At 32.9% G+C, this 27,559-nt stretch overlaps 1 protein-coding gene across 2 annotated transcripts; it reads left to right on the top strand.

The window, feature by feature from the left end:
* The first annotated feature begins 1,218 nt into the window (after nucleotides 1–1,218).
* On the top strand, nucleotides 1,219–26,800 carry LOC148614246 (xaa-Pro aminopeptidase ApepP-like). Of its 2 annotated transcripts, none has more exons than XM_088588226.1 (24): nucleotides 1,219–1,327; nucleotides 1,854–1,908; nucleotides 5,670–5,758; nucleotides 6,452–6,547; nucleotides 7,585–7,648; nucleotides 7,956–8,060; nucleotides 8,522–8,623; nucleotides 10,766–10,912; nucleotides 11,287–11,382; nucleotides 11,801–11,882; nucleotides 12,303–12,426; nucleotides 12,891–13,010; nucleotides 13,446–13,532; nucleotides 17,527–17,577; nucleotides 17,899–17,960; nucleotides 20,316–20,468; nucleotides 21,184–21,244; nucleotides 21,661–21,730; nucleotides 22,279–22,383; nucleotides 23,921–23,995; nucleotides 24,308–24,379; nucleotides 24,973–25,049; nucleotides 25,579–25,681; nucleotides 26,571–26,800. In XM_088588226.1, the coding sequence occupies exons 2-24, from the start codon at nucleotides 1,878–1,880 to the stop codon at nucleotides 26,735–26,737; spliced, it is 2,139 nt and encodes a 712-aa protein (XP_088444352.1). In that variant the 5' UTR covers nucleotides 1,219–1,327; nucleotides 1,854–1,877; the 3' UTR covers nucleotides 26,738–26,800. The 2 variants fall into 2 exon arrangements, with proteins under 2 accessions (XP_088444352.1, XP_088444351.1); XM_088588225.1 differs by having other exon boundaries at nucleotides 1,220–1,327; nucleotides 5,667–5,758.
* Nucleotides 26,801–27,559: the final 759 nt, after the last annotated feature.

The following is a 27,559-nucleotide window of genomic DNA, read 5'->3' as shown; positions in this document are numbered from 1 at the left end:
GAGGAACCCCGACTTGCACTCCTCCTTTTCATAGTGTGGATCCGCTTCTGCAGAGGAAATTGCATTGTAAGTATCAGCCTAGTGTACAGTTCAACGTCATTAGACATAAATATTGTGACAACATTCATGTACATGTATGCACATGCTTCCATGCTAAGTTCAAAGTTTATGTACTGTCGAATTTATTACGAAATCCAGCTTTATCATGAACCCCCCGAGTGGCATTTTTGTTTGAGAATCCCTGATTCATGGTTAAATCTTTAACGTTGTATTTGAAGTCCAAGCATATAAAGACAAATGCAAAACATATACATATGATTTTTGTATATGCAAAAATAAATCTCTAAACCTTAAGTCTTTTCGTCAAAATGTAATGTAGACTCGATACTTTACATGTGTCTCTGTTCATAAAACAGCCTGGAAACTAGACACATTGTCCGGAAACTATTCCATTGTTATACAATTTAAGTACAATAAACTATGTGAAAATAGACCCTTTTGTGATAAGTGTGTGAGCATGCTCAATGTTCACTTCTGCGAGGTAGGGCTTGGGTAGAATAAAAGATTTTCCACGCGGAAGTGTAAATTGAGCATGCTCTACGCATGCTAATTGACTATACTACAGTTAGCACAAAAGGATCTATTTGCAACTTCAAACACATTTTGCAAAGCCCATGTTGCAGATCGAATCGAGAACGTTGTGTTTATTTTATTTGTCATTCAGTAAAGAATACTTAGATATACATTGTAATATTTTACAGTGTCTTATTATCCCTTAATTATTGAAAATGCACTAATATGAAACCAAATTTAGAGGTATTTTTGTTCTGTGATTAAATAGTCATCTTTTGTCGGAAAACATTCTTTTTTACATTTTTGAAATTCTATACATATGATCTTTACATGTAACTTGTTTTCCGATACCTACAATGAACGATTTTACTTAAATTAATTTTCAAAGTGTGTTGGGGTCGATTGATCTTTAACTCCTCCTCTAATTAATGCAAAATAGCAGAAAACTTTACCACTTTTCAGTTAGAAAAGAATGATATTCAAAAACTACATTAATGTTTCTTTCCATTGACATATGATATAGCCGTATACCATCTAGGGCCACTAAAGTTCGAAAAATCCTTAGCCGTCCGCAGCACTGGTAGTGACGGTGATATGTTATTTACAAAAGATATGTAGATGTGAAATGTTACGTGTATTGCATAATTTGATTAAAAATAAACCAGAGACAGTTGTATGTCCTTGAACTTGGATTTGATAATACAATAACGTAAAACAATATCACTGGACTGCTTCTGATATTACAATATAAACGGCAAGTATCTTTTTCTTTGTATTCAAACCCAACCAGATGTATGGGGTTGATTTACCAGAATTATTTATTAAGCCTGAATGATTGTCCGTATTTTTCTCAAACTTTTTTTGAAGGAACAAATGTTGGTACTGGATATTTGAACTATAAATACCCTTTTTATCACGAGACCTTTTTTTTATTACACCTTGACATAAGTCCCCGTTTTAAATCGCTGCAAATAAAAACAAAATGTTTATTTCTTAACTTCGATGTGTTCGATTTTACTCGAAAACGGAAACTGGGTAGATAGATGCATACCTTTTGAAAATTTTATATCCGCACTCTGCAGCTGTTATGTTAAGCGGGGGTTGCGGTCATAACCTTTAGCCGATTTAACCAATGAATAAATCAAAATTGTGTGTTTATTCATCTATATCAATGACCATGTCTAATTATAGAATTATATAGACATCCTCGTTATCGAACTTAACCTAAGTCAATATATAAAGTTGTATCATTCGATGTAATGTGCAGCTTCTCGTTGCAGAGAGTAGACACAACCTGTGCTGAAATGAAGTGGGTTTTACTGATGATATTTCTGGGTGAGTTTCAGTTGCACTTTTGTAAACTTAACGGTTTGTGTAATGTTAAGTTAGTATGATTTTCTGCCATTGGTCAAGTTAATTGAATAAGCACGATCGATTCCCTACTAAGTATAGTATAATTAGGGTCAATCTTCTCTGCAGACCTTTAACCGCTGATTTACAATATATACCCACGGCCAGTGTGTATATAAGTTCTGGATTGAAACATTCATAGGGCACGAGCGCACTTTTCATTACATGCTTTAATTCGACCAACCATTTACCCGAGATAATTTCCGTAAAAATCTTAAAAAATTTTAAACTACTTTAATAGTAAAACATATCATGAAGTTTATCAAATATATATCACATCGTGACCAAATCAACTTTGTTTTGGTTCACAGTATCCACTCTTTAGGAGCAAATGAGAAGGAAGGATCGAAAAATGGCGCCTTCGCGTGTTCGCGTCTCTTGCCAATAATGAAGTCGGAGTAGCATGTGAAAAAATCACAATTTACTATTTATCGACCGTTGAAAAAAATTACAAGAATTTTCAACTACATATAAATATAAGAAGATTAAAGACCACTTAAGTCATAAAATGTAGTAAGTAATATTCATAACTCACTAAAGAAACAAGAAAATACCTAATTTAAGCTGTTCAAAATTTCTTTATCTCACCCTAGGGTTGAGACAGAACGCATGCCCTTTCCCGCAAAAAGTTGATATAATTAACTAAAAAGACAAAAAATCTCCCATTTCTTTGCTGTGGGGGATTTTCTTGTTTCACCTACGGGTTGATACAGAACACGTGCACTTTCCCGTTAAAAATTGTTACAATTAAATAAAAAGTTATTTAACGATCAAATATCGAATACCAATATCGGATTTTTGCTTGAAAATAATAATTATATTGGATTGATTGATTGATTGTTGGCGTTTAACGCCCGAGCAGCAATATTTCAACAATATTCAGGCGATGAACATGAAATGGATGATACAATGAACATGAAATGATAATGAAATGAAAAATGGGATGGGACACACGGATAATGGGCCGACAAATTTTTATTGTTACTGGGAATTGGGAGAGGTGGGTAGGGTCGGGCAATTTAGCCTCCTGTGGCGGAGCCCTGTGGTTTCTACTCCGGTAGAATACCACAGAAGGGTTCTTTAACGTGCGAGGAACGTGAATCTTTCCCAGTACGTTGTATTACTATGGTTTGCGGTCAGGTTTTCCTTATTATGGCCTGACGACCCCAGCATGTAACATGACAGGGGTACTCCATTCCACCACCCGGGGCACACAACCCAGTTGCTCTGAGGGCAGAGCGCCCTAGCCCCTGTGTCAGGGTTCTGAGCACTATTTAATCGCCTTTTACGAAAAGCTTAGTGCTGCAGCTTGCCTATTCGTTTGATACTCGGACCCACACGGGGCTATTTTATTGGAAGACAAACAGAATCAAACACTCGCGTTCTCTTGCGAGATTGTGAAATCTCAGACACCCTTGGGTAAGATGTAATAGTTCTCTAACTCGACGGAGCCTCGTTAGAGTACGATTAAATCTTGCCCTTGCCCTTCGTTGCCTTCGTATAAGTGTTAGATTGTTTATATTGTGAGAGTACTTTAATTCGTGAATACCAATTTTCGTGGATTGGGGAAGAAACACAAGTTTGTGGATTCTTGAATTTGTGGTTTTGAGGTTTTCAGGTAACACTTTTATGGAAATCTCCTTTTTCTTGGGAAGCAAATTTCTTGGTTTGGCTTACCCATGAAAACAACGAAAATTAGTGCCCCACGAACAATAGTACTTTCAATAGTATCTCACCGGACATGCGTTTGAAAATTCATTAAAAAATAATGATGATAATTTAATCAAGAATAATAGGTGATCGATTATTTCTTGCAATTTGTTTATAATCAGCGACTGTTTTGAAGTGACCCGTATTTTACACCTGGTTGTGACACGTCAAGATCAGTAGGTCTTTTCAGTTCTAACATTTAATCGGAAAACAAACTCGAAATGAGAAAAAGAATCAAACACCGTATTTACTCATACAAGATAGAGAAATCTCAAACACACTTCGGTAAGATATAATAGTCCTCTAACTCGGCGGAGCCTCTTGATCGGGTGTCCGAGATTTCCCAATCGTGCACTCGTACAGGTATTTGATTTTTAATAAATCATACCTCTCGGAGAATCCCGAAAAATGAAATATCGCGAATATTCTGACTTTTTCAATCTGTCTAGACATCTGTCTGATCGTCAGTTAACATACACTTTACATATAGTTGCAACTTCGCCTATATCTTTCAAATTAATTTCAAACTTTATATAAAATATACGCTTCTTCCATTAATCCACAGTAATGAAGAAATCTTTTATTCCTCCGTTTTTGATGTTTTTCTATGAAAGTCAGCCCATGACAAACAGGTGCACGCGACCGTGTTTGTCATGGGTAAAATAGCCAATCGCAACTAGCAAAGTAAAAGAAGTCCAGTGAAGTTCAGAGGGTCTAGGAATAAATGAATCCAACTATTTTACGTAGGTCCACACCTTTATATGATCATGTATGTTAATATATTCAAAGTATGCAAAAAACTTACAACGGAATTTGTGGGGTGATTACGACACTGTTAATTGCAAAAGGTTTATCGGTAATAGGACACATATTTTATGCAAATTACTCAACTTTATTGTAATTCCACATTTTTTGATTGCAAAAACGTTCTTACACTCGTCATCTATCGAAGATCTGGGATTTCTTCCACTCTTGTGAGAAATTCTTCGTCTTTTCACTCGCTCTACTTGTCAAAAGACGACATTTCTCACACTCATGGAAGACATCATAGATCTTCAACAGAAACTCGTGTAATAACCTATTACATGATATAACTTATACTTACTAGCTGCATGTATGTAAGTTTTAACGACATGAACACGGTTGCTTTTCAGTTAAACTTTCTTGTTGATTATTTCATATTGAAATTATAATTTAAATTTGCTTTAGTAATTTTTCAAATGCCTACAATGGTTGCCAAACGTGCATTTATTCGCTGTATATGGTGGGCGTTACTGTATGCATATTCACCCATCGGTAGAGATTATTCATATGATTGGTTTTGTTTATTTAAAACGGGTCTTTCTAATGATTGCGAGGGGCTCATTTACTTTTGCTCCCTACATGTTGTTTGTAGTTTGTAGTTTGTTATTTAAGTTTTTTTTTGTTTCGTCTTTGTTCATTTGGCATTTTTGTTTGGCTTTCGCTATAACAGTTTTTACTTAAGAATTAGCAATAATAAAAATTTTGTCTGTTGGAAAAAAAATCCCATAAATTTTCGATGTGCGTATTGTGAATTGCGCGAAGTGCAATAAACAAGATATGCACGTGGAAAATTTATGTTATTTTTCAGTAGACAAAATTTTTATCCTAGCCAATTCATATAAATTAATTTTAAAACATATTTCATCTTTAAACATGAGAAAAGTAGCTCTGAATTTAACTGAATAGGGGCGTGTCAATATTTTTTTATCCATTGAGATATAACAAAATTATTTTAACCAATCAGATTACAGTATTTATCTCAAATTAATTTATTCATGGTTCGTTTGAAAAGAAAACGTATTACAAATGTGATTAAATGTGCTGCACATAGTGTCGAATGACCTTGACACGTAGTTGAAAGGGTACGTGCAAATAAATAGTAAATCAAAATTTTTAAAGAAATAAAACTTGTTATACTCTTGATGGTTGAAAATGTACTTCTTATGTAGCAGGTTTAGCACACAGCCATGAAATAAGTTTTAAGCGTTCCAAAATGATTCCTGAAGAAAGCTTCAACCTGAAGAGAGAGAATTGTAAAAGGGCAAGTACATATATTCATAACCCGAGTATGACAACTGATTAAATATAAGAAAGAAAGCTTTGGTTGAAACTTTGGAAAAAAATAAACACACACACACACACACACACACACACACACACACACACACACACAACAACAACAACAGTTATCCATATATTATCGGTTAAGATTCATTCTTAAAATAAAACCAGGTTAAAGAATGCATCTGTTTTCCCTAGTCGACATTCACCTAGTTTGGACGACTCATCTGAAAGATGCCCGATGAAGTCTGGTTAAATTGAAAAAAAAAGATTGCTTAATTTCAATGTTAATTTAAGTCTTTGTCTGGCAAGATGGAAAGTCCTAAAAAACTTATTAATTGTACAAAATGTAATTATTCAAGTTCAGCTATATAGTCATGTACTAGTAGTTTGTAAATGAGTACATACTCCTAGATTTAAGCCGACCTTTATGTCTGCCTTTTAGTCATTGTTTAGCTAAGATTAATCTCCATTTCTCAGAAGATATCTAATTTGTTATAAGTCGAAATGTTTGATAATTTAGTTAAGTGCAAGACATTCTGTTCATATTAACAGACATTAATCTAGATGCACTATTATTTCTGTAATGTTCAAACATTATCAATCACTGCATGTTGTATGTCTTGGGCTTCTGCTGTTTATCGTTTTTAGCAATCTGATTATTATTCCATAGAGTGAAATCAGGTCGGCTTTGTTGTCTGACGTACGAAGGCTGTTCGACAAACACAAGATAGAAGCTTTTATAATCACAGACAATGATGAACACATGGTGAGTTTATTTTTTTCTTGGTTAGATTTTAATTGTCTTAAAATAGTCATCACAAAATATTACCCTTATTTTTAATTCGTCTACCCCGGAGCAACTCGATGGGTGTTTCTTGAAAAGCAGAGGACGCTTACCATACCGGTGCATCTGGTCCATGATCCCAGCTTTTAGTGGAGTCAGAGGTGCTCATTTACTTTTGTTACTTTGTACGTATTATTTTAGTTATTTTATGTTCTTTATTGTGTTTGTCTGTTTTCCATGTCTGGTCTTTGCACCTGGATTGTATTCCTTTGATTACCGCTAGAATCTTGGTTACTCTTCAATGTCTGGTCTTTGTTTCAGGATTACATTCTTTCGATTTCCACTAGAATCTAGTTTCCCTTGATTACTCATTAAGTTCAGGGCAAAAATGCAAACGTATTATACGTCACAAACCAATGTGACAAAAGTATCACATGACAAAAGCTTGAACACGCACATGAATCTGATGCAGACGGACAAATCGAAAGTTCTTATGTCACCCACTGTGTCGACGATATTAGGAATACGGAAATGCAATCAAATAAACAAATATTACATGTATTATTATTGGAAGTGATATAAATGAATTAAACAAGCCTGGGTCAGTTACCAATAAACAAACACATAGATAAAAATCCGAAGTGAACTGATTCTTGAGATACGTTATCATGTGTACTTACCTGATATACTATGGTTTCTATGGCCTTAAGCTATGTATGACGGGTTCATTAACAAAGCAAATATTTGTCTTTATCAACTACAAAGGATTATTCAGTTCTGACAAGTTTTCTTTTTACACAGGTTGAAAATATATCAAAACTGACTGCAATAAATCCTAGAAGATGTCTTAGATGTAAATAGGTTTTCAATTATACTGGGTGGGCTTTTAACGGGTTATGCTGTATTTTTCAGCATTATTTTGTTTTATATCTGCTTCTCATGATTATAAATAAATCAATTACCGAAAGAAAATTACATGCAGCCTTTGATATAACATATGTATATAATTACATTTACAGAATCTTAATGTACCGGGTCATGATGCAAGGATAAAAGTTCTATCTGGATTTGTAAAGAATTTTGGTAATTTGAATATATTAAAAAAAATACTGTAAAGTAGTCCTTTTTTCAATATAATCCGTTTATTCACAGTGTACATTGGCTAGTACATTGTAGCGATGTTTTTGTATTTAAGTTGCCAGTTACGACCAATAAACTTTATTTAAAGTAAACACTTCATTTACAAATAGTCTCATGAGAGCTCATTCCGTTCCTGATTTAGAGTTATCTTTCTTTGTCTATTAATTCAAAACTAAGTAAAATTTAATATGATACAATACCTACGTAAATCATTTTGTCGACACGTTTAACAGGATTTGTTGTATCATAGGTATTGCAGTTATCACTCGCACAGAAGCAGCTATATGGACAGATGGTCGACATTTCAGGGAAGCTGTAAATGAATGCGACTGTGGGTGGGAGATCTATAGAAAAGGTCAGAATGAAGTTCTTGATATTCTGTATAACTTTAAGATATAAATTATATGCTCAATACAAAGCATCGATAAACGGATTTAAAAAAAAATACAAAAAAAAAAAAAAAAAAAAAAAATTCTATCAATATTCTTTTATGGAAAATGCTTTAGGGGAATTTTGGGGATTTAGAATTATGACCGTTTCTGCTACATTCTTTTGAATATGAGGTGTTTGTTATTATAGATCCTGATTGTTTTAAATTCTTTATAAGCTGAGTCTAAAGTTAATATGGATAATATATGTAGAAACTGTTTGCAAAAACATCCTAAAGGAAGACTTTAGTTATGCCCGTAAACGAATGTAAATTTACATGGTGTATGGAGATGTTCTGTAAAATATAAAGATATAATTGCATTGTAGGTGGCTTGTAGCTTGATTCTGCATATCAGTCAGTGCCATATATATAGACATTGTTTTCAGGTGGTCCAAAAGTTATTACTGTGACTGACTGGATAATAGATAAACTGTCAGGCGAAGAAGGCACGAAGACGGTCGGATCATGCCCTAGATATATGAATGCAGGTAAGATTTACTTTCACGAGGATATTTCGAAAATAATCGAATGTACGAAAAAATAATTTGCCTCTTCCACTAGTCTTTGAATTATTCATATTCCCTTTTTACAATATAACCGATATAATTCAGGATTCTTCCGAGGAAATATACATCATTAGCTAAAATTTACATCTTCTATTGTATAATTCTTTACAAAAGAGGAACAGGTTTCATTATAGTTTGATATATATTGCAATTGTGGCTATAAATCATGACAGTTAAAAAATCATTTCGATAATGACGCAGTACAGTTTAAAAATATGAATAAAACAACTAACTTTATTACATCATCTGGGAATTAAATGTCAGTAGTATCTTGGAAATAATAATAAAGGCCTGCAGCTTTTTTGTACTCAGATAAGCATCAGATATCGAATAGATTTTGTTTTACACCGTATCACATGCACTGTTACATGTATCCAGCAGTCGGTGATACGTGTATCACATTCATTATCGATGGAAAGTATCTGATATTGTCATCTACCATTGGAACAATACCCACAACGATGTCCATGATATTTTTATATAAAAATAAAAAAAAAAAGCGATTGAAGACCAGTTGTTTTTATATATAGATACAATTAGAAAAAAAAAAAACTTTCTGTAAACTTGTATTGCTTAATGCTCTGCATTATAATATTCTGACCTATTTTGTTTTCCGTTGTTTTACTTTATCTTAATAAAGGAGAGAATTTTTCAAACTTTTTCATCAATGAACTATGCTACTAATTAAGTATAATCATTTGTAAGAATCAGGAAAACTGGGAAAAATCAGAAACATGCATATCAAAACCCCACAGATCTGACAATATTATGTCACTCATGACTGCTTTCTTTATTCGAAAAGGCCATTATTTTATCTCTGCAACATTGGCTTTGCTCAGAAATTTTTCATAAGAATCTGAGAAAAATGAGGTCTTGGACAGAGTAATCTGCCCTTGATGATGATGGGCCAGCATGATGATAAAACATATTGTTTTTTTCTTGATTCTGATGGTGCAAATAGTCAAATTACACTTTCAAAATGGTGTTTTTTTATACCATGTTTCACTTACTGCCTAATTCTTACAGGGACTGACATTTAACTTACTACGAGGTATGGTTACATGGAGCCATTGTTATATTACATGCATGTACATGTATTATTTCCTTATCAAAGGGGTCTTTTTTACAAATGTCCACGAATAAACAACACACTTTTTCGAGATTTCACAAGTTCCTTAACTTTTCCTCTGCCTGGGATAGGAGGAGAATTTTCGTTCTCTTTCTCTTAGCAGTTGTACTGGTAGTTTGAGCTCTATTATAAATTTGAACTACGTAATATTTATAAGCATTAACTTGGTCAAACTGGTCCCAAATTGAATTATTCAGTATACTACGCACATACAAATACGACAGAGAAGCTTGTAGCTTGTATTCGAATTCGCGTTCTTGTGCTTAATTTTTTTTTCTTCAGTGATTTACATTTTTAAAAATCGACATCGAATCGGAAATTTAATGAAACTATATAATTATCTTCGGAAGTTATGACAAAACATATTTTTTTTAAATCCATAACATATACTAGTAAGGTTAGCAACCAATAATTCCACTTACCATAGCATTTAAAACTAATTAACAAAAAATGACTGGCTTCCATAGACTATTCCTTAACTATAATCAATGGAAGACTATGTATCAATTTAATTATTCACCTGTCAGCTCACGATCCTTAAAATGGCACATGAAGTTAGCAACTTGCACCACAGCAATGACCACAAAGAAATGAAAAAACTAAGGCTGATTATGTGATGAGTTACAGTTTCTAAACAAGAAATAAAACTGAATTCGGTGGGTTTTTCACATGCATGATTCACCTTCTCTCTGAGTTTTAGAAAGACTGCTACTAAATACCCAAACAACCAACTGGATCATGTTGAATATGGTATTATGCAATGAACGTTAATATCTCTGTTTTCGATTTAAAGATATTTCGTTATCATGTACAAAACACGTCTGTTCTATAATTGGCTTTAAATCATGAGACACTAGAGAAACTGTGCATTAGACATACTGCAATTTAGCTGTTGTACGATTTTACTTTTTTATTTCTCTTTTTTTTCATCTGAGTCTGGTGGAGAAATTTTAACACTGTTTTGTCTGCTTCACAAATTCATCTTGTTCCAATCGAAAATGACTTGGTGGACGAATCGTGGACTTCTGGACGACCAATGAGATCGTCTTCTGATATCAACGCATTGGATATAAAATTTGCTGGTATATTGTATGAAACACCTAAAGGAGAAGGAAATCCCCAGCAATAGATCTAACAAAAATCCCCTCATACCAACCAACAAATACTTTTAACAAGCAACAAGTCAGGGGAAAGCCAACAAGAAGACAGAAACAAAAAAACATCATTAACAACGACAACAAAACAAAACAAAAACAAACAAATACAAACAAAAAAAACAAACAAACAAAAGACGTGGATTTATTAAGATCGTAATAGTTTGCAGTTTAAATTTGACGTTTTGTTCAAATTAGAATTCGTCAAGCCACGAAAACCACGAAAATCTGTATCTAACTGAAGAAAGTTCTTACGTAGAATAATAAATCGTGCAACAGATTCTCAAATCTTTTTTCTTCAGGCAGGTCCTGGAAAGAGAAAATAATGGACGTGCGGAAAGAAATGAAGAAGGAAAATGTAGATGTTTTAGTTGTAACAGCCGTTGATGAGATAGCATGTAAGTTAGATTGACTTTGAAGAACGTCATTTTTGAAAGGCACGACAGTATATGACAAATCGCCCTATTGACTTCAATGTGATTTCTTCTGTCTCGACTTATAAACTTCGGTTATTCTATATGTTCTAAAAATATACTATATAAAGTTTATATTTAATTCAGCTGATATACTTTTGTTATTGTCATGTTGTTTCTTTTATGTCTCTGTGTCTTCATGTATTTTTTTTTATTGTTATTTGCTTTTCTGTTGATTTCATAACTATCATGTTAACATTCTTAGTTCTGCAAATTCATGCTACTACTTTTCTTTGTTAAAGTATATCTACAATTTCCCCAGCAGTATGAATTTAATATTTTTCAGGTTTCTTTAATGCCAAAGCAAAAGATTTCTCATATAATAACAGTTTGATTTTTTCAGGGCTGTTTAATGCCAGAGCGAAAGATTTCCCATTTAAACCATATTTTTATTCTCTGGCAATTGTTGAACAAGACAGGATAAGGTACATTAAAGTAATTGCTACTATTCATCAAGAATTTAAATTTTATTTTGTGGTTGTCTTTTTCAAGCCGGCATTAATTTGCGATTAAAAGCATTACATGGGTGTTGATGAAGGAAGATCAGGTAGAAGTATTTGTTATATAAGTACGTGTTCACGAGATCAGTTTAATCCTTGTTGACCAAATCAACAACAGTTGAAATGAAAGAAGAACTTTAAAGTCATTAGAAAAAGACTAGGCAACTGGTAGTGTGACAAAAAATCGCCGGTTTCTAAATTAAGAACGCGCAGAAATACATTTAGTTAACTGAACTCTATATACCGGGTCTATGTATGGGTCTTTTTCTTATGTACATATGTGAATAATGCCGATAAATTCCCTTTATAAATATCTACATAAATACGATATTTTTTAAACACTAGTTTGTATATTGCTGATAGTCAGTCAAAACTTTCTCGAGTTCCATCCGATCCGGAAACCAAACAGAAATTAAAGGATCATTTAAATACTCAGGACGATGGGAGTTGCTCTACCAACTGTGTTCTGGTTCGTTTACTGTTATAGTTGGGTGGTTGGGTGACAAATATGAATCACTGATTCTGAAAATAATTCGAGTTGTGTGCACAGAAAGTATATACGTTTCAAGGTCCTTCTGCTCCTTTTACACGTACGAACATGAAATTTGGAGTATTCATCAAAAAAAAAAAAAAAAAAAAAAGATGGGAACTGCAGGAGAAGACGCATCTTAACACAAAGTGATAATATAATGTAACAAATCAAACAAATCAAGAACGCTAACTCTTGCAAAGTGCCAATTTCATGTAAATTCTATACAAATTTTATTTCAAAAGCGCAACCCCAAATGAAAAACTATGACTGGTTATGTGATATATAACGGTTTCTGAACAAGAAATAAAACGGAGTTCGATGGGTTTTTGTTATGCATGAATCACCTTCTGTCTGATTTGTATAAATTCTACTTCTTAAGCACATATCAATCTATTGCAAAGGTGAAAGAATATAATCATCAACAGTTCGTTGAGGATGTAAATACAGCAACAGTGCAAAGTACAGGAAAAATCTGGGTGTCCTTTGATTGCAACTATAAAATATTTTCAACTATTCCAGAGGTAAATGGATGATAGAACTTAATTTGACACGTCCAAAGTGCTTAACATGATCAGATCTGTAAAACCCCCATGTCTCCTACATTTACCCCTACCCAGAAGCTGATTTGTCTACTTTAAACGACATTAAAATAATTTGTTAATTGTTTGGATTATCTATATTAAATTGGTTTACAGGCATTTTCCAAAATAACACCATTGTGACAGAACTAAGCAGTAGGTGATAACTACACAAAGGAAAAAAAATGAATAGATATTATGACAAGGAACAAATGCACCATAGTAAATAATTTTAATCCAAATAGTAAATACCTTTTGGGATCCCCAAGAGGTCTTGTACAAGTGTTAACATACCTTTAGGCAAGCTTTAAAAGGACCTGACAAAAAAGATGAAAATTGCATTACTGGTACATGTAAGTCTTGCTGTTTATTTTACAGAAAAGGATATATCAAGCAGTTCCACCAACATCATACCTGAAAGCACAGAAAAATTTTGTCGAAAGAAATGGAATGAGAAGCTCAAACGTAAATATTTCGACGAATTGTTTTCTATTTGACATGAAGCTAAGGTGCTTATTTTGAAATAACAGAAAGTTCACGCCAGATGTTTGTTTGTTGGGGTTTAACGCCCGAGCAGCAATATTTCAGCTATATTCAGGCGATGAACATGAAGTGGATGAAAAAATTAACATGAAAATATGATGAAATGAAAAATGGGATGGGACACAAGGATAATGGGTTCGAGAAATTTTGATTGCCACTGGAAATTGGGAGAGGTAGATAGGGTCTGGCAATGTAGCCTTCTGTGGCGGAGCCCTATGGTTCCTACTCCGGGAGAATACCACAGTAGGGTTTTTTAATGTGCGAGGAACGTGGCATCCTTCCCAACACGGTTCACCTCTATTGTTTGCGGTCAAGTTTTCCGTATCATAGCCTGACAACCCCAGCATGTAATACGCCAGGGGTACCCCATTCCACAACCTGGGGCACACAACCCAGTTGTTCTGTGGACAGAGCGCCCTAGCCCCCGGCTAGGGTTCTGAGCACTATTTAGTCGCCTTTTACGACAAGCTTAGCGCTGCTGCAGGCCTATTCTTTTGACACCCGGACCTGCACCGGTCAGTTTACGCCAGATGAAGTTTGGGCTTAGTTTAATTTGACTATATACATAATAGTAAGGCATTTGTAGAAAAAAAACATCATTAGTTTATGTCTGGTTTATATTTTTCTACAATAATCTTTTACATTCAATATGCCAGTTACAATTGCTATTACAAGCAAAGGAACTTTGCAGCTATCATTTTTCAAATAGCAATAATGACTAAGGTTTATTTTATAAATTTACCCATCGAATAATTTAAAAATTAATCAGGGAACCTGCATTTTATCAATGTTTTACCACGCAGACTATGTGTTGCACGAAGTCATGTGTTATCATTTTATTTTACCACGGTTATGGTTTAAAGAGCTTTGAAGCACATCATATTATAATAAACAGATACCCGCTAACTAAAGTTATTCTTTAGAAAGTACGAAATCCTATATAGTACTTGGTTAATATATCCCACTCTTAAAGTAATGAATTATTGAAAGGAAATACATTATTTGTATGCAATTAATACACGTATGCATTTGTACATGTTTAAATCAAAGTGGTTTTAAGGTAATTTGCAAATTCAAAACATTTCAAAAGTTTTACTGAAATACCAATGATAAAGATGTAATCCAGGGACAAAGATCGGACATGGAAAACAGACCAACATAACACAGAACATAAAATAGCTAAAATAATACATATAAAGTAACAAAAGTAAATGAACCACTCGGACTCCACTAAAAAACTGGGAGCATGGACCAGGTGCACCGGTAGGATAAGCGTCCTCGGCTTTTCTAGAAACACCCACCGAGTTGTTCATAAAAAATCAAAACCGGGGTTGACGAAAGAGGAAAGGAAAACTGGATACACCGTAACGATCTACGAGTTCATGATGACGACCATAATACTTCTTAAGTGAAGACTTCAATCTAAACTGTGAAATATTGAATCGTGTCATGTATGATGTCTTTTTTGTTTAAGTTTTAAATCGCATTTAAGTTACACGGCAAGACCTTTTCTGTTTACGCATGGTTATAAAAACCCAATTGTATGGTAAAATAACTAGTTTGGAACCAACCTTTTTTATATACGTGTTAATGTACAAATAATCTATATAAATCAGACTATATTAGTTATGAGAAGTGTTGTCTTACAGCGACCACGTTTTGTTCATAATATCCACCTATAAAGCTCTCTGATATAATTTACTCAACAAAAATGACTCTTGGCTAGTTTGCCCAAAAGTATAGTCAGTTATCACTGCCATCTATACAAATCATATTACATGGTCGATTTTTTTACCGTTTTATTGCAATTTATACCTGTGAATGTACTTCCTTCCTTTTTTCTAGTGGCAATAAAATTTTTCTACTCAGTTATCCTTGTGTCCCACTCGATTTTTCATTTCACCATCATTTCATGTTCATTTTATCGTCTATTTCATGTTCATCGCACGAACAAAGCTGAAATATTACTGCTCGGGCGTTAATCTCCAATAATCAATCATTCAATCTCCTCGATCTCTTTGTTGTTGTTTCCTTTCTTTACCCTTTTATGTCCATATACGTGTGAATCCTAAAATTGAATCTAATTTTATTCAAAAGATATGGCTTATCGAGAAGATCATTACTAAATATGACTTTTGAAACGAGATTGATAATTTAATACATGCTTCAAGCTGTATTTTCTATCCGTATGGTCCATTAATATGCAACTTTGTGTCACCAAGTAAGTTATTTATCAAGAAATTTAAGAAATAATTAAACTTGTAGGAACAAGAATGTTAAATTTTATGACAAAACCTTCCCATTGACGATTGGTATATTACATGTATATGTGGCTTAGGTAGAAGTGTATACGTAACTGACGATTTTCATCGACGGCAAAGTGCATCAGTTTTGGTTGGTGAATTACTTTGAAATTAAAGGCATTTATCGTTCTTTCATTGACCTATTAAACTGTTGCCATCAAATTGGTTATCAGCGTATTTCAACAGCTTGACACTTTTTATACTTTAATGGCATATAAATAGCCTCTTCAATGTTATTCTAAACAAAAATGTATTCGTGTGTTTTTCTTATGTGAAATGCCTTCAGATAATGCTACATTGCTGGTACAAACTATACAAGTGACAAGTATATTACTCAAAAGAACTATCTGCAATAATAAAAAAATGCTTCCTTGTAAAATGCACATGATGTATAGGTTCAGTTGCATCTGTAAATTTATTTGCCGCCCGCAAATGTTCTAAACATTTTGTACAGTTGGTATATTCTTTCGAAGAATTCAGGAAAAAACACGAGGAGAAAAACTTTTTACGGACGATGATTACTGGACGAAAATATCGACTGATATAATACATTGTGATGAAAGGAAACGTACAATACATTTACGTCATGTAAACAGTTCGCCTGTATATTTTTGTATACGTAGAAATCTGGGAACTTTAAATTCATATGTGTACTGGCAGGAAAAATAATGTTTCTTTATTTTCATGTTATCACCCACAGAATCACTCACGGCATGTTTGTTTGTAAGCAGAAGCATATATCCGTTTCAATGGTAAAGTGCGATGGATGTATATACCAAGTCCGACAATATCAAACCGAATCTTTAATCGTAATTTTAGCCCCCTTTAGTAACGTATTTGTTAAATTTTGTCAATTGAAACAGACTGGACGATAGAATAATGAATTGAAAATTGACAAAATAAATGAAAAGCAAACAGCGTTTGTCGTGAGATTTTCTCTTTCGTTGATTTCTAAGAACAGCTTAAGATATGATGCCGACATAGAATCATCTGTGTTATCTTTAATCTAGAACTAGAGTAATAATTGCTGGAGCATTGCAAGAACATCGGAATTGTAAATCAATGAAAATCATCGCTTCACAAAATATATCATAAATTGATATGATGCATTCGTCTTCACAATGAAAACAAGTTATTATTGCATCCATCAAACACAGAGTGAATCATTTAATTTTCCATACCATCATCTTAATGTCCAATTATGAGCATATTAAATCTACCCAGCACGTAAAGCCAGTGGTTTAACAATATTCTTGCGAGAACGACAAATTAAATTAAATGTACACGCACCTACACCTCTGAATATGTATGTCGAAGCTTAACTATCAAACCTGAATATTGATAACTTTTACACGAGATCGTAAACAAATAAATCGGTGAACGCATAAATAACTTTGTTCTTTACAGAAACACATGTATTTCATTCAATTCAAGAAATTTAATTACGAGTGGCGGGATTCAAGTTGCTTAGTTAGCAAATAATCAGTAGAAACATATCGTGTAACATTCAAACTAGATAACTTATAAGTTGTATTTTCAAATCTTCTTATATTAAACTAGATGTTAACGCCCTAAGTATGTACTCAAACTAATTAATTACATTTTTTTCACAGCTGTTAGACTCTGTAGAAATTATAGAATTTTTTGCAAGACTAGAGAAAGAGGTATGTAAAAATAAGGAACCCAAGTAAAACGAAATGCATGTCGCTTATCGGTATTTATTACACAATTGTAATTTCATATTGGTTTTGAATATTTACGTTTTATGTTGTAGATACGATTTTATATTGTGCTATAGATATTTGTGATGAGTACTGCCATCGATTTAGACTTTTTTTCAAGTATTCAGTAGATAGCAATTAACTGCACTGCAACACTTGACAGATGCTTCAATATTTTCCATCTTTCAACCTTTGACCTATGGTCGTAGGTTTTACTTCATGTTTGTACACTTTTCCAAATAAATTTGTTATTTTTATCCACAGATTTTAGAAGGGGTTGCATGGACTGTCTACTCTGCAGCAGAAGAAGCTTTAAATGTTCGGAGGTAATAATCAGTTATAAACTATGATTTTAATGAGGAATGAATTTAGTAGTTATGGTGTCAGTTCGTCCGACCTTCCGAAAGTCCGTTTGCAGCTTTCTTTTGGTACATTTATCTTTGAGAAAACTTTTCGCGTCTATTTGATATTTTGATAGAAGCTGTATGTTATAATTTGATTTGATTTCCGGCGTAAGCGACACCAACTTCCTGTTTTATGACTTTCTTTTCATTTTACCACTCGGTTTATCAGGGAGGATAGCGGTAGCTAACCTATTTGATTTTCGCCCATCGTTTTTTCTAGCACATGTTTGATTCCCATAATGCAACAATTAATTTGAGTGCGCATAAAAACGAGAAGGCCACTCTTTCTTTTATAACAAATATTGTGTCAAAGAAAGGAAACATATATGTTTGAGTTATTAAGTACAAGTCCGTATAAAATTCAGACACTGCCAATGGTAAAGTAATTCATGGTATAAAAAAAACCCACCAAAACAAACAGTTCTCTTTCAGTCTACATATATGCTATATTTTATGTAACAGTAGCCCTTTTTGTATTAAGATCTGTATTGCTGAGAAAATCATACGTTCATCTTCCACTATAACCAAACAAATCTATTCAAATCGATAAGTTGTTATGAGTGCCAATTTCATGTGCAATATATATGATTTTTATCTCAAAAAACGCAACAACCAAGAGTTGTAAAATTTGTTGGTAATCTCCCTTTTGTCAACCCTGTCATGTCCATACCCTCGTGGTTTTATGTGATTGCCATTGGAGCTTACCTGATATATTTCCTTTTATCTTGCTTTATTCTTTGATAATTTGTTTAAATTAACTGGGTTTTAATTTGCATTATTGTTCGTTGATATGCAAAGCATTTCAAAGCTTTTACCGATATCATTTCAATTTAAAGAATTCGTTTATGCTATGTTTTGAATTAATTTGAAACTCAGCATTTCAAAGGAGGCTGGGATCAATGATTTTTTAATCATTTTCATTTTTCTATACGTCTTTGTTAAATTTAAATTGTATTTGTTTAAATGTTTAATGGCTTCCCATTAAATCCAAATGCATCACTCTGGAGTAAGTTAAGTGTAGTATAAACAATCGTATTATGCTATGGATAGGTATTAAGCATTTCAATAAGATTTAAATTGTTAATGAACTATTAGCGGTCTGGTTATAGTAATGACGAACATTCCTTATAGCTAGAGATGTAAGTAATTAACAAGCCTTCTAGTAAACATCTTAGGATAAGTCCTAATTTACGACCTAATTAGGTTTCTTGAAGGAGTAAAAATAAATAATTCCATTGGTGGGATGACTAATCATCTAAGTAATGAAGTAATTTATGTAATGATTATCACAAAACAAGGTGGTTTCGCTTAGTCTAAAATTCTTATTATTCCAAAGCTTTTTACGATCCTCTTTGAGACTAAAATTAATTAACTTTTAAACACAGCTCTAGGAACACGAACCAATTTACAAGCTGTAACTAACGCCGCAATTGGCTTTGGTGCACTAAGATGTAAGGCGTATATAATTTATTTCAAATAATGGCATTGAACCTGCATTGATATGATCAAACGTAAGCATATCTATTACGAAAACGATGACTATATGTTTGTACAGCACGTGTGTCATACCAGTCCCATATTATATTTTCAATGCCGAATATTTTTTTTGGTAACAAAAACACAGTTGTCTTCCTATGAGGAAAACTTACACAACCATTCGATCGACCCTTGGTTTTACATGAATTTGTTCTATTAATTTCATTGTGCACATTTAAGTTCATTTTGTTTATCTAAGTCTATTGTCCTTTTCGTGTTCCAGTCTATATCGCTTAGTAGCGAATTGTCAACCGATTGAACTGTAATTTTATTTCTCCATTACTCAGACGCATGTTACAACACTTACACCATATACCATCCCCGATTCCCTAATAGTCCGCATCTTTGCTCCCCATTGAAACTCCCCATTTCCCACAGAAAACTCCCAATCCCTCATATAAACCTCATTGCAATATTTTTATCATAAATTTATCATTTTTTTTTTATTTTCTAATTCTTCATCATTTTAAGTGTTTTATTTTTATTAAATTCATATCAATAAATACTTTAAAAACTAATTTCTTTACCATCCCAATTCACAATCCCCATCTCCTATACACTATTCCCAACCCATTCCCAATCCCCCATCCTCCCATATTATTACCATTTCCCTATTTAACCAACTATAAATATTTTATTTACGCCCATGTTTTATGAATGAAATGAGATACACTTACCTTTATGAAATGTGATACACTTATCATTATGAAATGCTTATACTATATTGTTTTAAACTTTCAGTCGATCGTTAAGTTTGTTCAGGGATATGAGTTTTAATACATTATCCGGCAGTGGACATTACGGAGCCAATTTCCGATATCATCCATCAAAAGAAGACGACCATATTATAACAGACCACGAAATGTTCAATCAAGACAGCGGAGGACAATATCTGTAAATTAATTATTTTGCCGATATTCAAAGTTGTAACACAGTTGTTTGTGGATTTAAAACCAATATTTCTCAAATGCTTTAACCTCAGATAATTTACCTCCTTGCATTACAATGATATAATTATGCTCATCTAGTATGCTTAAGAAGGGTATCATTGAATGGCTACATAAGAAATAATATCAGAAATATTTTAAGTAGTTGATTAACATTTTTCATTTTCCTAGATCGACTTTTTTACAATGCCAGGTATAATTTGGAGATAAGTGTAACTGAAAATATTTATCTTTTCTTTCATACAGTAGCAATTTATTAGTACATGAATAAAATATTGCATATATGGCGTAAGACTAGCTGAAAATGAAAGTTGTATGAATTGCACGTGGACAGACTTCAACATAAGCATATCTTGAGACATCTGATAAAAATTTATAGAACCCCTTCGCTTATTTCATGCGGCTGTCTACAGGCAGGAGGTGTTGGTCATTAATAAAACTTGTTTGATTGGGTTTGAACATTTTTTATTGTTCAGTTTCCCTGGACTTCATTATTTTTTCGTCCTGATCCTCTAAGCTTACTTAGAGGGTGTGTTAACATTTATTGAAGACCCTTTGGTGATTCTTCAAATATTTTCTGTTTTATATTTAGGTTATGCGCTGGTGAATTCATTCTGTTTCACCAGTTGCGCTTTTTTCTGTAATACTATATCGATTTTCAGGGATGGTACGAGCGATCTTACAAGAACATTTCATTATGGAAAACCAAACAAAAGAGAAAGGGTAAAGTAATTAGTAATTGATAGAAATAGTCTATTTAAAATGGTTAACATAACAATTTCGATGCCACTTTGGTCATGAACGAAGACAGAGTTATCGTTAAAATAAACTTATGAAGTACAATGGAGTACTTCTTAATGAAATAAAAAAAGAAACGAATAAATAAAAATAAAACACACACACAACAAATAGAAAAGAATACGAAAATACAAAACAAATAAAAAATAAACTGATAATAAAAAAGCAAACACTAGCAAAAAACAAACCAAAACAAAATTATATTAAGAAGATAAAAAATGACCTGCTTTACTAAATAAAAGACTTTTTGTTATTGTGAGGCAATAATCCTTGTCTCTATTAATTGATTGTTCTTGTTCCAACCATGCAAGTTATTGTTATCTTGTTACTGCTCATTAAAGGAGATGTATACAAGAGTTTTGAAGGCGGCGATAAATCTATCAAACCTTAAATTTCCAGTAGGGCAATCTGGTAAGAAATATTGTGACAGAAAAGGAAAATTGTCAATTTCAAGATAATTACACCATTTATCAAAAATGTCGAAAGTGATCCAAAAAGTTAAAAAAGTTATAGGGCGAAATAGTGCATTAGGATGAACATACACGCGTAAAACCGATTAATCTTCCTCTATAATATAATAAGGTTATGTTTAATGCTTAACAAGAAGTAACTAGAAATAAAACAAAATCAAGATGTTGGGTAAAATTGACCAAGGCTAGAAAACATCAAAGAAAGTTTATTGCAAAATCTTCTTGCTGATACGAATAAGATATTATACCACTCACTCATTTTGATAACTTATGCCACTCAACAATTCAGGATCTATCTTGATTTGTGTCCCCTTTTCTATGGAAAATATTAAATATAGCAATATGATGCTTTGAATGCAAGTTAAGCTTTACATTAAAATTGTACACTGGGAAAAATAGCATCATGAATCATTTAGTATAATTGATGCGGTTATTATCCAACGAACCTTCTCCATAAAATAAAACCAATGGTGAACTTATGTTCTAAAGGTCGGTCCATTGATTCTGTGTCAAGACAGCCGCTATGGGAGATAGGTGTAGATTACTCACACGAGACTGGACATGGAATTTCACACAATGGCGCTGTTGTCGAAGGTATACAAATGCCAAACATAGCTCTATTTTAGATTGAATCAACAGAAACATTGCAGTTGAAAATTGTAATCAAGAAAACCTAGATTCTTGCGGAAATCAAAAGAATGTAATCCAGAGACAAAGAAATGAGACACAATATATAATATGAAATAACTAAAGTAAGCGTACTCTGCCTTTAAAGAAACACTCACCGAGTTGCTCATAAAAAGTCAACTTTGGGGTAGAGGAAAGGAAAACTATGACACGTTATACAAGTTAGTTTTCATGGTGCAGATGAATACAACCTAACGATCCACGAGTTCATAATGACGACCAGAAGACTTCTGTAGTGATGACATCGATCTTGTAGTAACATAATCATATTCCAGAATCATTATTGCAAGAAGCCTAGCGCGATACAAAACGTATGCGTAGTTTCGGCAAGCTCTGGCATAACGTATGAGTTGTGATATGAAAACACCATACACAGGGGCTGAAGGGATTGTGTCATAGATAAGAAGAACGTTGACAATACTGAGAGAAAAGTCATCACGTTTATCGTATAGTTTTGTCGATAGTTTTCCTTTACTATCGATCTCTGTGTGTAGGTCAAGATATGAGGCTGACTCCACAGTTTCTGCAGTATCGTTTACTTCAAGTTCTCTGGGGTAGATGCGATGTATCAAATCCCCGAAAGTATGATTGTTTAACGATATTACGTCGTCTGTATAGCGGAAACTAAGATTAAAGGATCTTGCTAAACGATGTTCTTTCTTTCGGGTCATATCAGCTATAAAGTGAGTTTCATAAGAGTGAAGGAATAGGTCAGCATAATTTGTTTCCATTAAAATGCCACCGCACTGGACAAATATGTTGTCGGTAAAAAATTCCAGCATATTGAAAATATCTTCAATATATTTGGAAGATGATTGGGAATTTTGTCAAAGTATGAGGAATCTCTACCAACTACATATTTGTATCTAGGTCTATTTTGGAAATAAGAGCGATAAAAATCTTGAATTTGAGGATTTAGATAAAATTTTTCGAATTTTTCACGATCCACATTGAATTAATATCACTGGGGGGGGGGGTAATCAATAAGTAAGTGTGATATATTGATATATATTTTTGCGAGGTAAAGCTGTAATAAAACTAAAGAATGTTTTTCACGGAAATGAATATTAAAAATGCTCAAAGATTACTCCAAAGTTAACATGAACATGTTTATTGCATAAGATAATTGAACGATGCATTTGTAGTGCATCATATCCTTTTACAAGTTTGAACACACCTTTACGTAAGCTCTGGACCGCCTCGACAAAAAGTAATTAAATTCACGGTAACCGAATTTTGCCAGCACTACAACTCTCTTGTAATTCTTGGTTGCGCAGCATTTCAATTGTGATAAGTAAAGCTAAACACACAGTCAACTTTTTTACCGTTTTTGTATGGGCTACCTTTCAGTTTTGTCAATTGAGTCTTTTTTATTTTTTTTTCTTATAATTTAATTACTATATCTGTTTAAAATCATATGTATGTTTATCGTATTTAATTTTAGGACCTGCAAGAATTTCATGTGTAGAAGAAACTCATACAAGTGATGTTAAACTAGAAAGGAGTTTATGGAATTATGGTTGGCATATATATAAATATCAGTTATCGTTTATTTTATTCTGTAGTATCATTAACACATTTCCTTGTGACCTATACCTAGAAAGAATATATTATACTTGAATAAGATGGTTCGGTATTAGAAAATATCAAATAACTATTGCACATCCTAAGTGAAAAGAAACAAATCAAATCGGGCCAAGGATGTAAGGCAGTTACTTTATACCAAAATGAATGATTGTATCAGAAGGCGTTTAAAAGCATCAACAATGACAACAAATAACATAATGTATCTACGGTTCAAAGACCTTATGTGCACTATGACATATTTTAGAGGAAAGCCTCTTAGTGAAGATTCCTGACTGGGCAGATTTTCCAATAGATGAACACATGTGTTTCACAACAGGCTAGTAGAATCACATTTTTTATCATTTTTTTACGCAAATGAGTTTTTTTATGTGTATTTTAAGATCAAATCATACTTTAATCCAAAGGTTACTGAAATTCTACAAGGTTTGCATGTTCTTATGTTTTGTTTGAGTAGGTGATGTAAAAATGAGTAGGTATTCAAATATCAAAATATCAAAATATTACCTGTAAAAGATTATTTTTCTTCTCACAATTCTATTGGGTTTGTGATAGGTTATTAGTTAATAGTATTTGAAAGAGTAATCAAGGGAACCAAGGTTATAGCGGTAATCAAAAGAATGTAATCCAGGAACAAAGACCAGACATGGAAAACAGACATACACAACAAAGAACATAAAGTAACTAAAATCATACATACAAAGTAACAAAAGCAAATGAGCAACTCGGACTCCACAAAAAACTGGGAGCATGGACCAGGTGCACCGGTTATTCAATATAAATTTTACCGATGTTTGATATAAAAAAATAAATAAACACTCTGAACGAGTATCATATTTTTATTCTAATGAGTTGTGTACGACTTGTGTGTACAAACCTGATGAGTAACGTAAATAATGAGTTAAATTTCAGAACCTGGCTTTTATGACGAGAACTGCTTTGGAATACGTCTTGAAAACGTTATGATCGTTAGAAAATCTGTTATGCAGGTAAATCATCTCTCTGATAATTTTCCTGCTACTTGAAATTTGCAGAAATAATTTAAATCATAAACATTTTTCAGTATTTCGAGCTTTTAAGTGGCTGCGAGTTTATGTCACATAATTGTGAAGGTTGCATTGTTTTAAAACAATATATTCAATGAATGCAATGAGTTGAAGTACAATTTCATTGGCACTGTTTTTTTTCCCAAACAGTGTCATTCTAAATTCTTTAAACTAGACATAACTGGGAACGTCTGTCATATTTTCGACTGAAAAAGAACTTCTGCATCACATATTTAGATTGAATCAACACCTTATTCTATTGATATTGATGAACTGATTTTGTTTCGTCGATTCCAATTTCTCTCTGTCAAAATAAATGTGCAGGTTGTATTTGTACGCGGTTCTTCACTTTTCATTTGATAAATGTTCTGTCTAATACTAATGCAATATAAAGTACAATTGTCACATTAGAAAGTTAAAGTCATATTAGTTCTAATCCAAATATTACAAAAGAACATTCTGTTTTTTACAGGAGAACACGTCTTCTCATAATTTCCTGGAATTTGAAACTGTAACATTAATTCCATTTGAGCCCAAGTTACTTGAGCTCGATCTTCTAGATCAGGACGAGGTAGGTAGAGATAAGGATGTTTGGCTAAAGGTGATTTTATAGAAATTTGCTCACTTATTGCATTCCTTTGTTGAATCGGAAGAAACGACATCATCCCTGTGTGGAATCGGAAGAAAGCACACGCAACTACTTTACTCGAGTAAAAAAGAATTACTAAAACAATGCCCATGACAAGTGAAATATTTTCATGTTTAGTGCATACTCTTCTACTATTTGTTTTCAGTAGTAATCCAGAGAAAAAATACAATTTTATACAGGCCTGAAAGTATCACGAACAGGGATATGTTACAGCTTACGTACGATTAAAAGCTTTACTATACACCCATGTTTTACTATTAAGTAGCTAAATATATGAGTTGATGCCTTTTTCCATTATCATCTGACAAATGAAAGTTCAAAACACCAATTCACACAGAAATGCATTCATCTTTAACTCAACAAACCACGGTTATGCAATACTTGTGGAATCGTAAAATTGCGATAGAAATCTCGTTTCTGTCATGTTGTTTTAATTAGTTGGCATAACTCTGATGACAAACTAATTAGGTAGCTTGTATTAAACAATGAATGGAAGAATCAGGAATAATATGAAGAAAGTAGGTAAGGAATGTTATTCGGCTAAAGCACACAATGAAGTTGTTACAAACTGTAAAATTTAGTCTTTTATATGAATTTGAAGATGGAATCATGAAACAGATGCAGAATTGTACTACAGCTTCTTTTAAATTAAAATCTATTGAACGTGTATGATGCTCGATCAAATTCACTTCGGATAAAAAAAAATTAAAAAGCAAAAACTTGCATATTAAAAGGTCTGACAATACTGCATACGTGACTTCTTCACTTAAACTTTGCAAGTATAACCAAGGTTCTTTCCTTTTTTAAACAGGTAGATTGGTTAAACAAATACCACCAGGAGGTTTGGGAAAAAGTATCTCCGTTATTAAAAAAGAAAAACAATACAGTTGCTTTAGACTGGGTCTATAAAAGAGTACAACCTGTCTCACTTCATTATAGTATCCATTCAGCCATTGAAGGAAGGAAGAAGGTCGAACTATAGATTGACTACATGACAAGTTTGATATCATGATAACTGTTTTGTATATAAAACTTCAATAATTGACAGTGGAGTGGTGTATAGCCAACATACGTTATCCTTTTGGTTATAATGTCCTACTATTCGTCCGTATAGTCTTTTAAATCTTTATTTCATCCTGAAACACTTGAAAGAATAGAATAATAGGGGATTTCATCATCGTAAAATAAACTGACTATATATATATGTTATGCAAATTAGCACCTGACAATATGGTTTTGTATCAATTAATTTTGAGGAGGGTTTTGGCTGACACAGACCTTTCAGTTGTTTTAATTTTGGTTGAAGTAATGTCCCCATGTTAAAATCTCTTAAGTGCAAGGAACTTTCATTTAGGTAACTAAATTGTGAAGTCATTTGATACATTTGCTTATTTCATGCTTGACTTTCAAAACTTATATTTAGCGATTGCCTCAAGTAGTTTGAACCCATTTCGTATCCGCTTCTACACCACGATCTTTATCGAAAGTTGATGTTATATATGTTCATAAATTACATATGAAACATCAACCCCCCAAAAAATATAATAAAAATAATTAAAAAATAAAAAAATAAAAAACGAAACAGAACAAATAAAAAAAAAAAAAACAAGAAAGTAAAAACAAAAACAAAATAAAACTATTCTGGTATTATCATTGGTATTTCTAATTACATTTTGTTACTTACATCTAAATGGAATGTAATTCTATGCTGATTGATATAATATTAAAAATATCATGGATGTATACGTATTTTCTGTGCTGTTTACCATTAGCTATTATCTGTAAAAGGTGCCATTCAATACCG

Source organism: Perna viridis, chromosome 6, assembly GCF_037379345.1.
Source record: "Perna viridis isolate PV_CMFRI_1.1 ecotype Kerala chromosome 6, ASM3737934v1, whole genome shotgun sequence".
In the NCBI taxonomy this organism is placed as follows: Eukaryota; Metazoa; Mollusca; class Bivalvia; order Mytilida; family Mytilidae; genus Perna; species Perna viridis.
Note: the sequence above shows the minus strand (reverse complement) of the source record. Positions and strands in the feature narration are given on the sequence as shown.

Bases quoted from the DNA above. Each gene is read 5' to 3' on its own strand.
- LOC148614246 (XM_088588225.1), top strand. From the start codon at position 1,878: ATGAAGTGGGTTTTACTGATGATATTTCTGG. The intron at 7,649-7,955 runs GTAATTTGAATA...GTTGTATCATAG, and splicing joins TGGATTTGTAAAGAATTTTG to GTATTGCAGTTATCACTCGC. The intron at 11,883-12,302 runs GTACATTAAAGT...TTTAAACACTAG, and splicing joins GTTGAACAAGACAGGATAAG to TTTGTATATTGCTGATAGTC.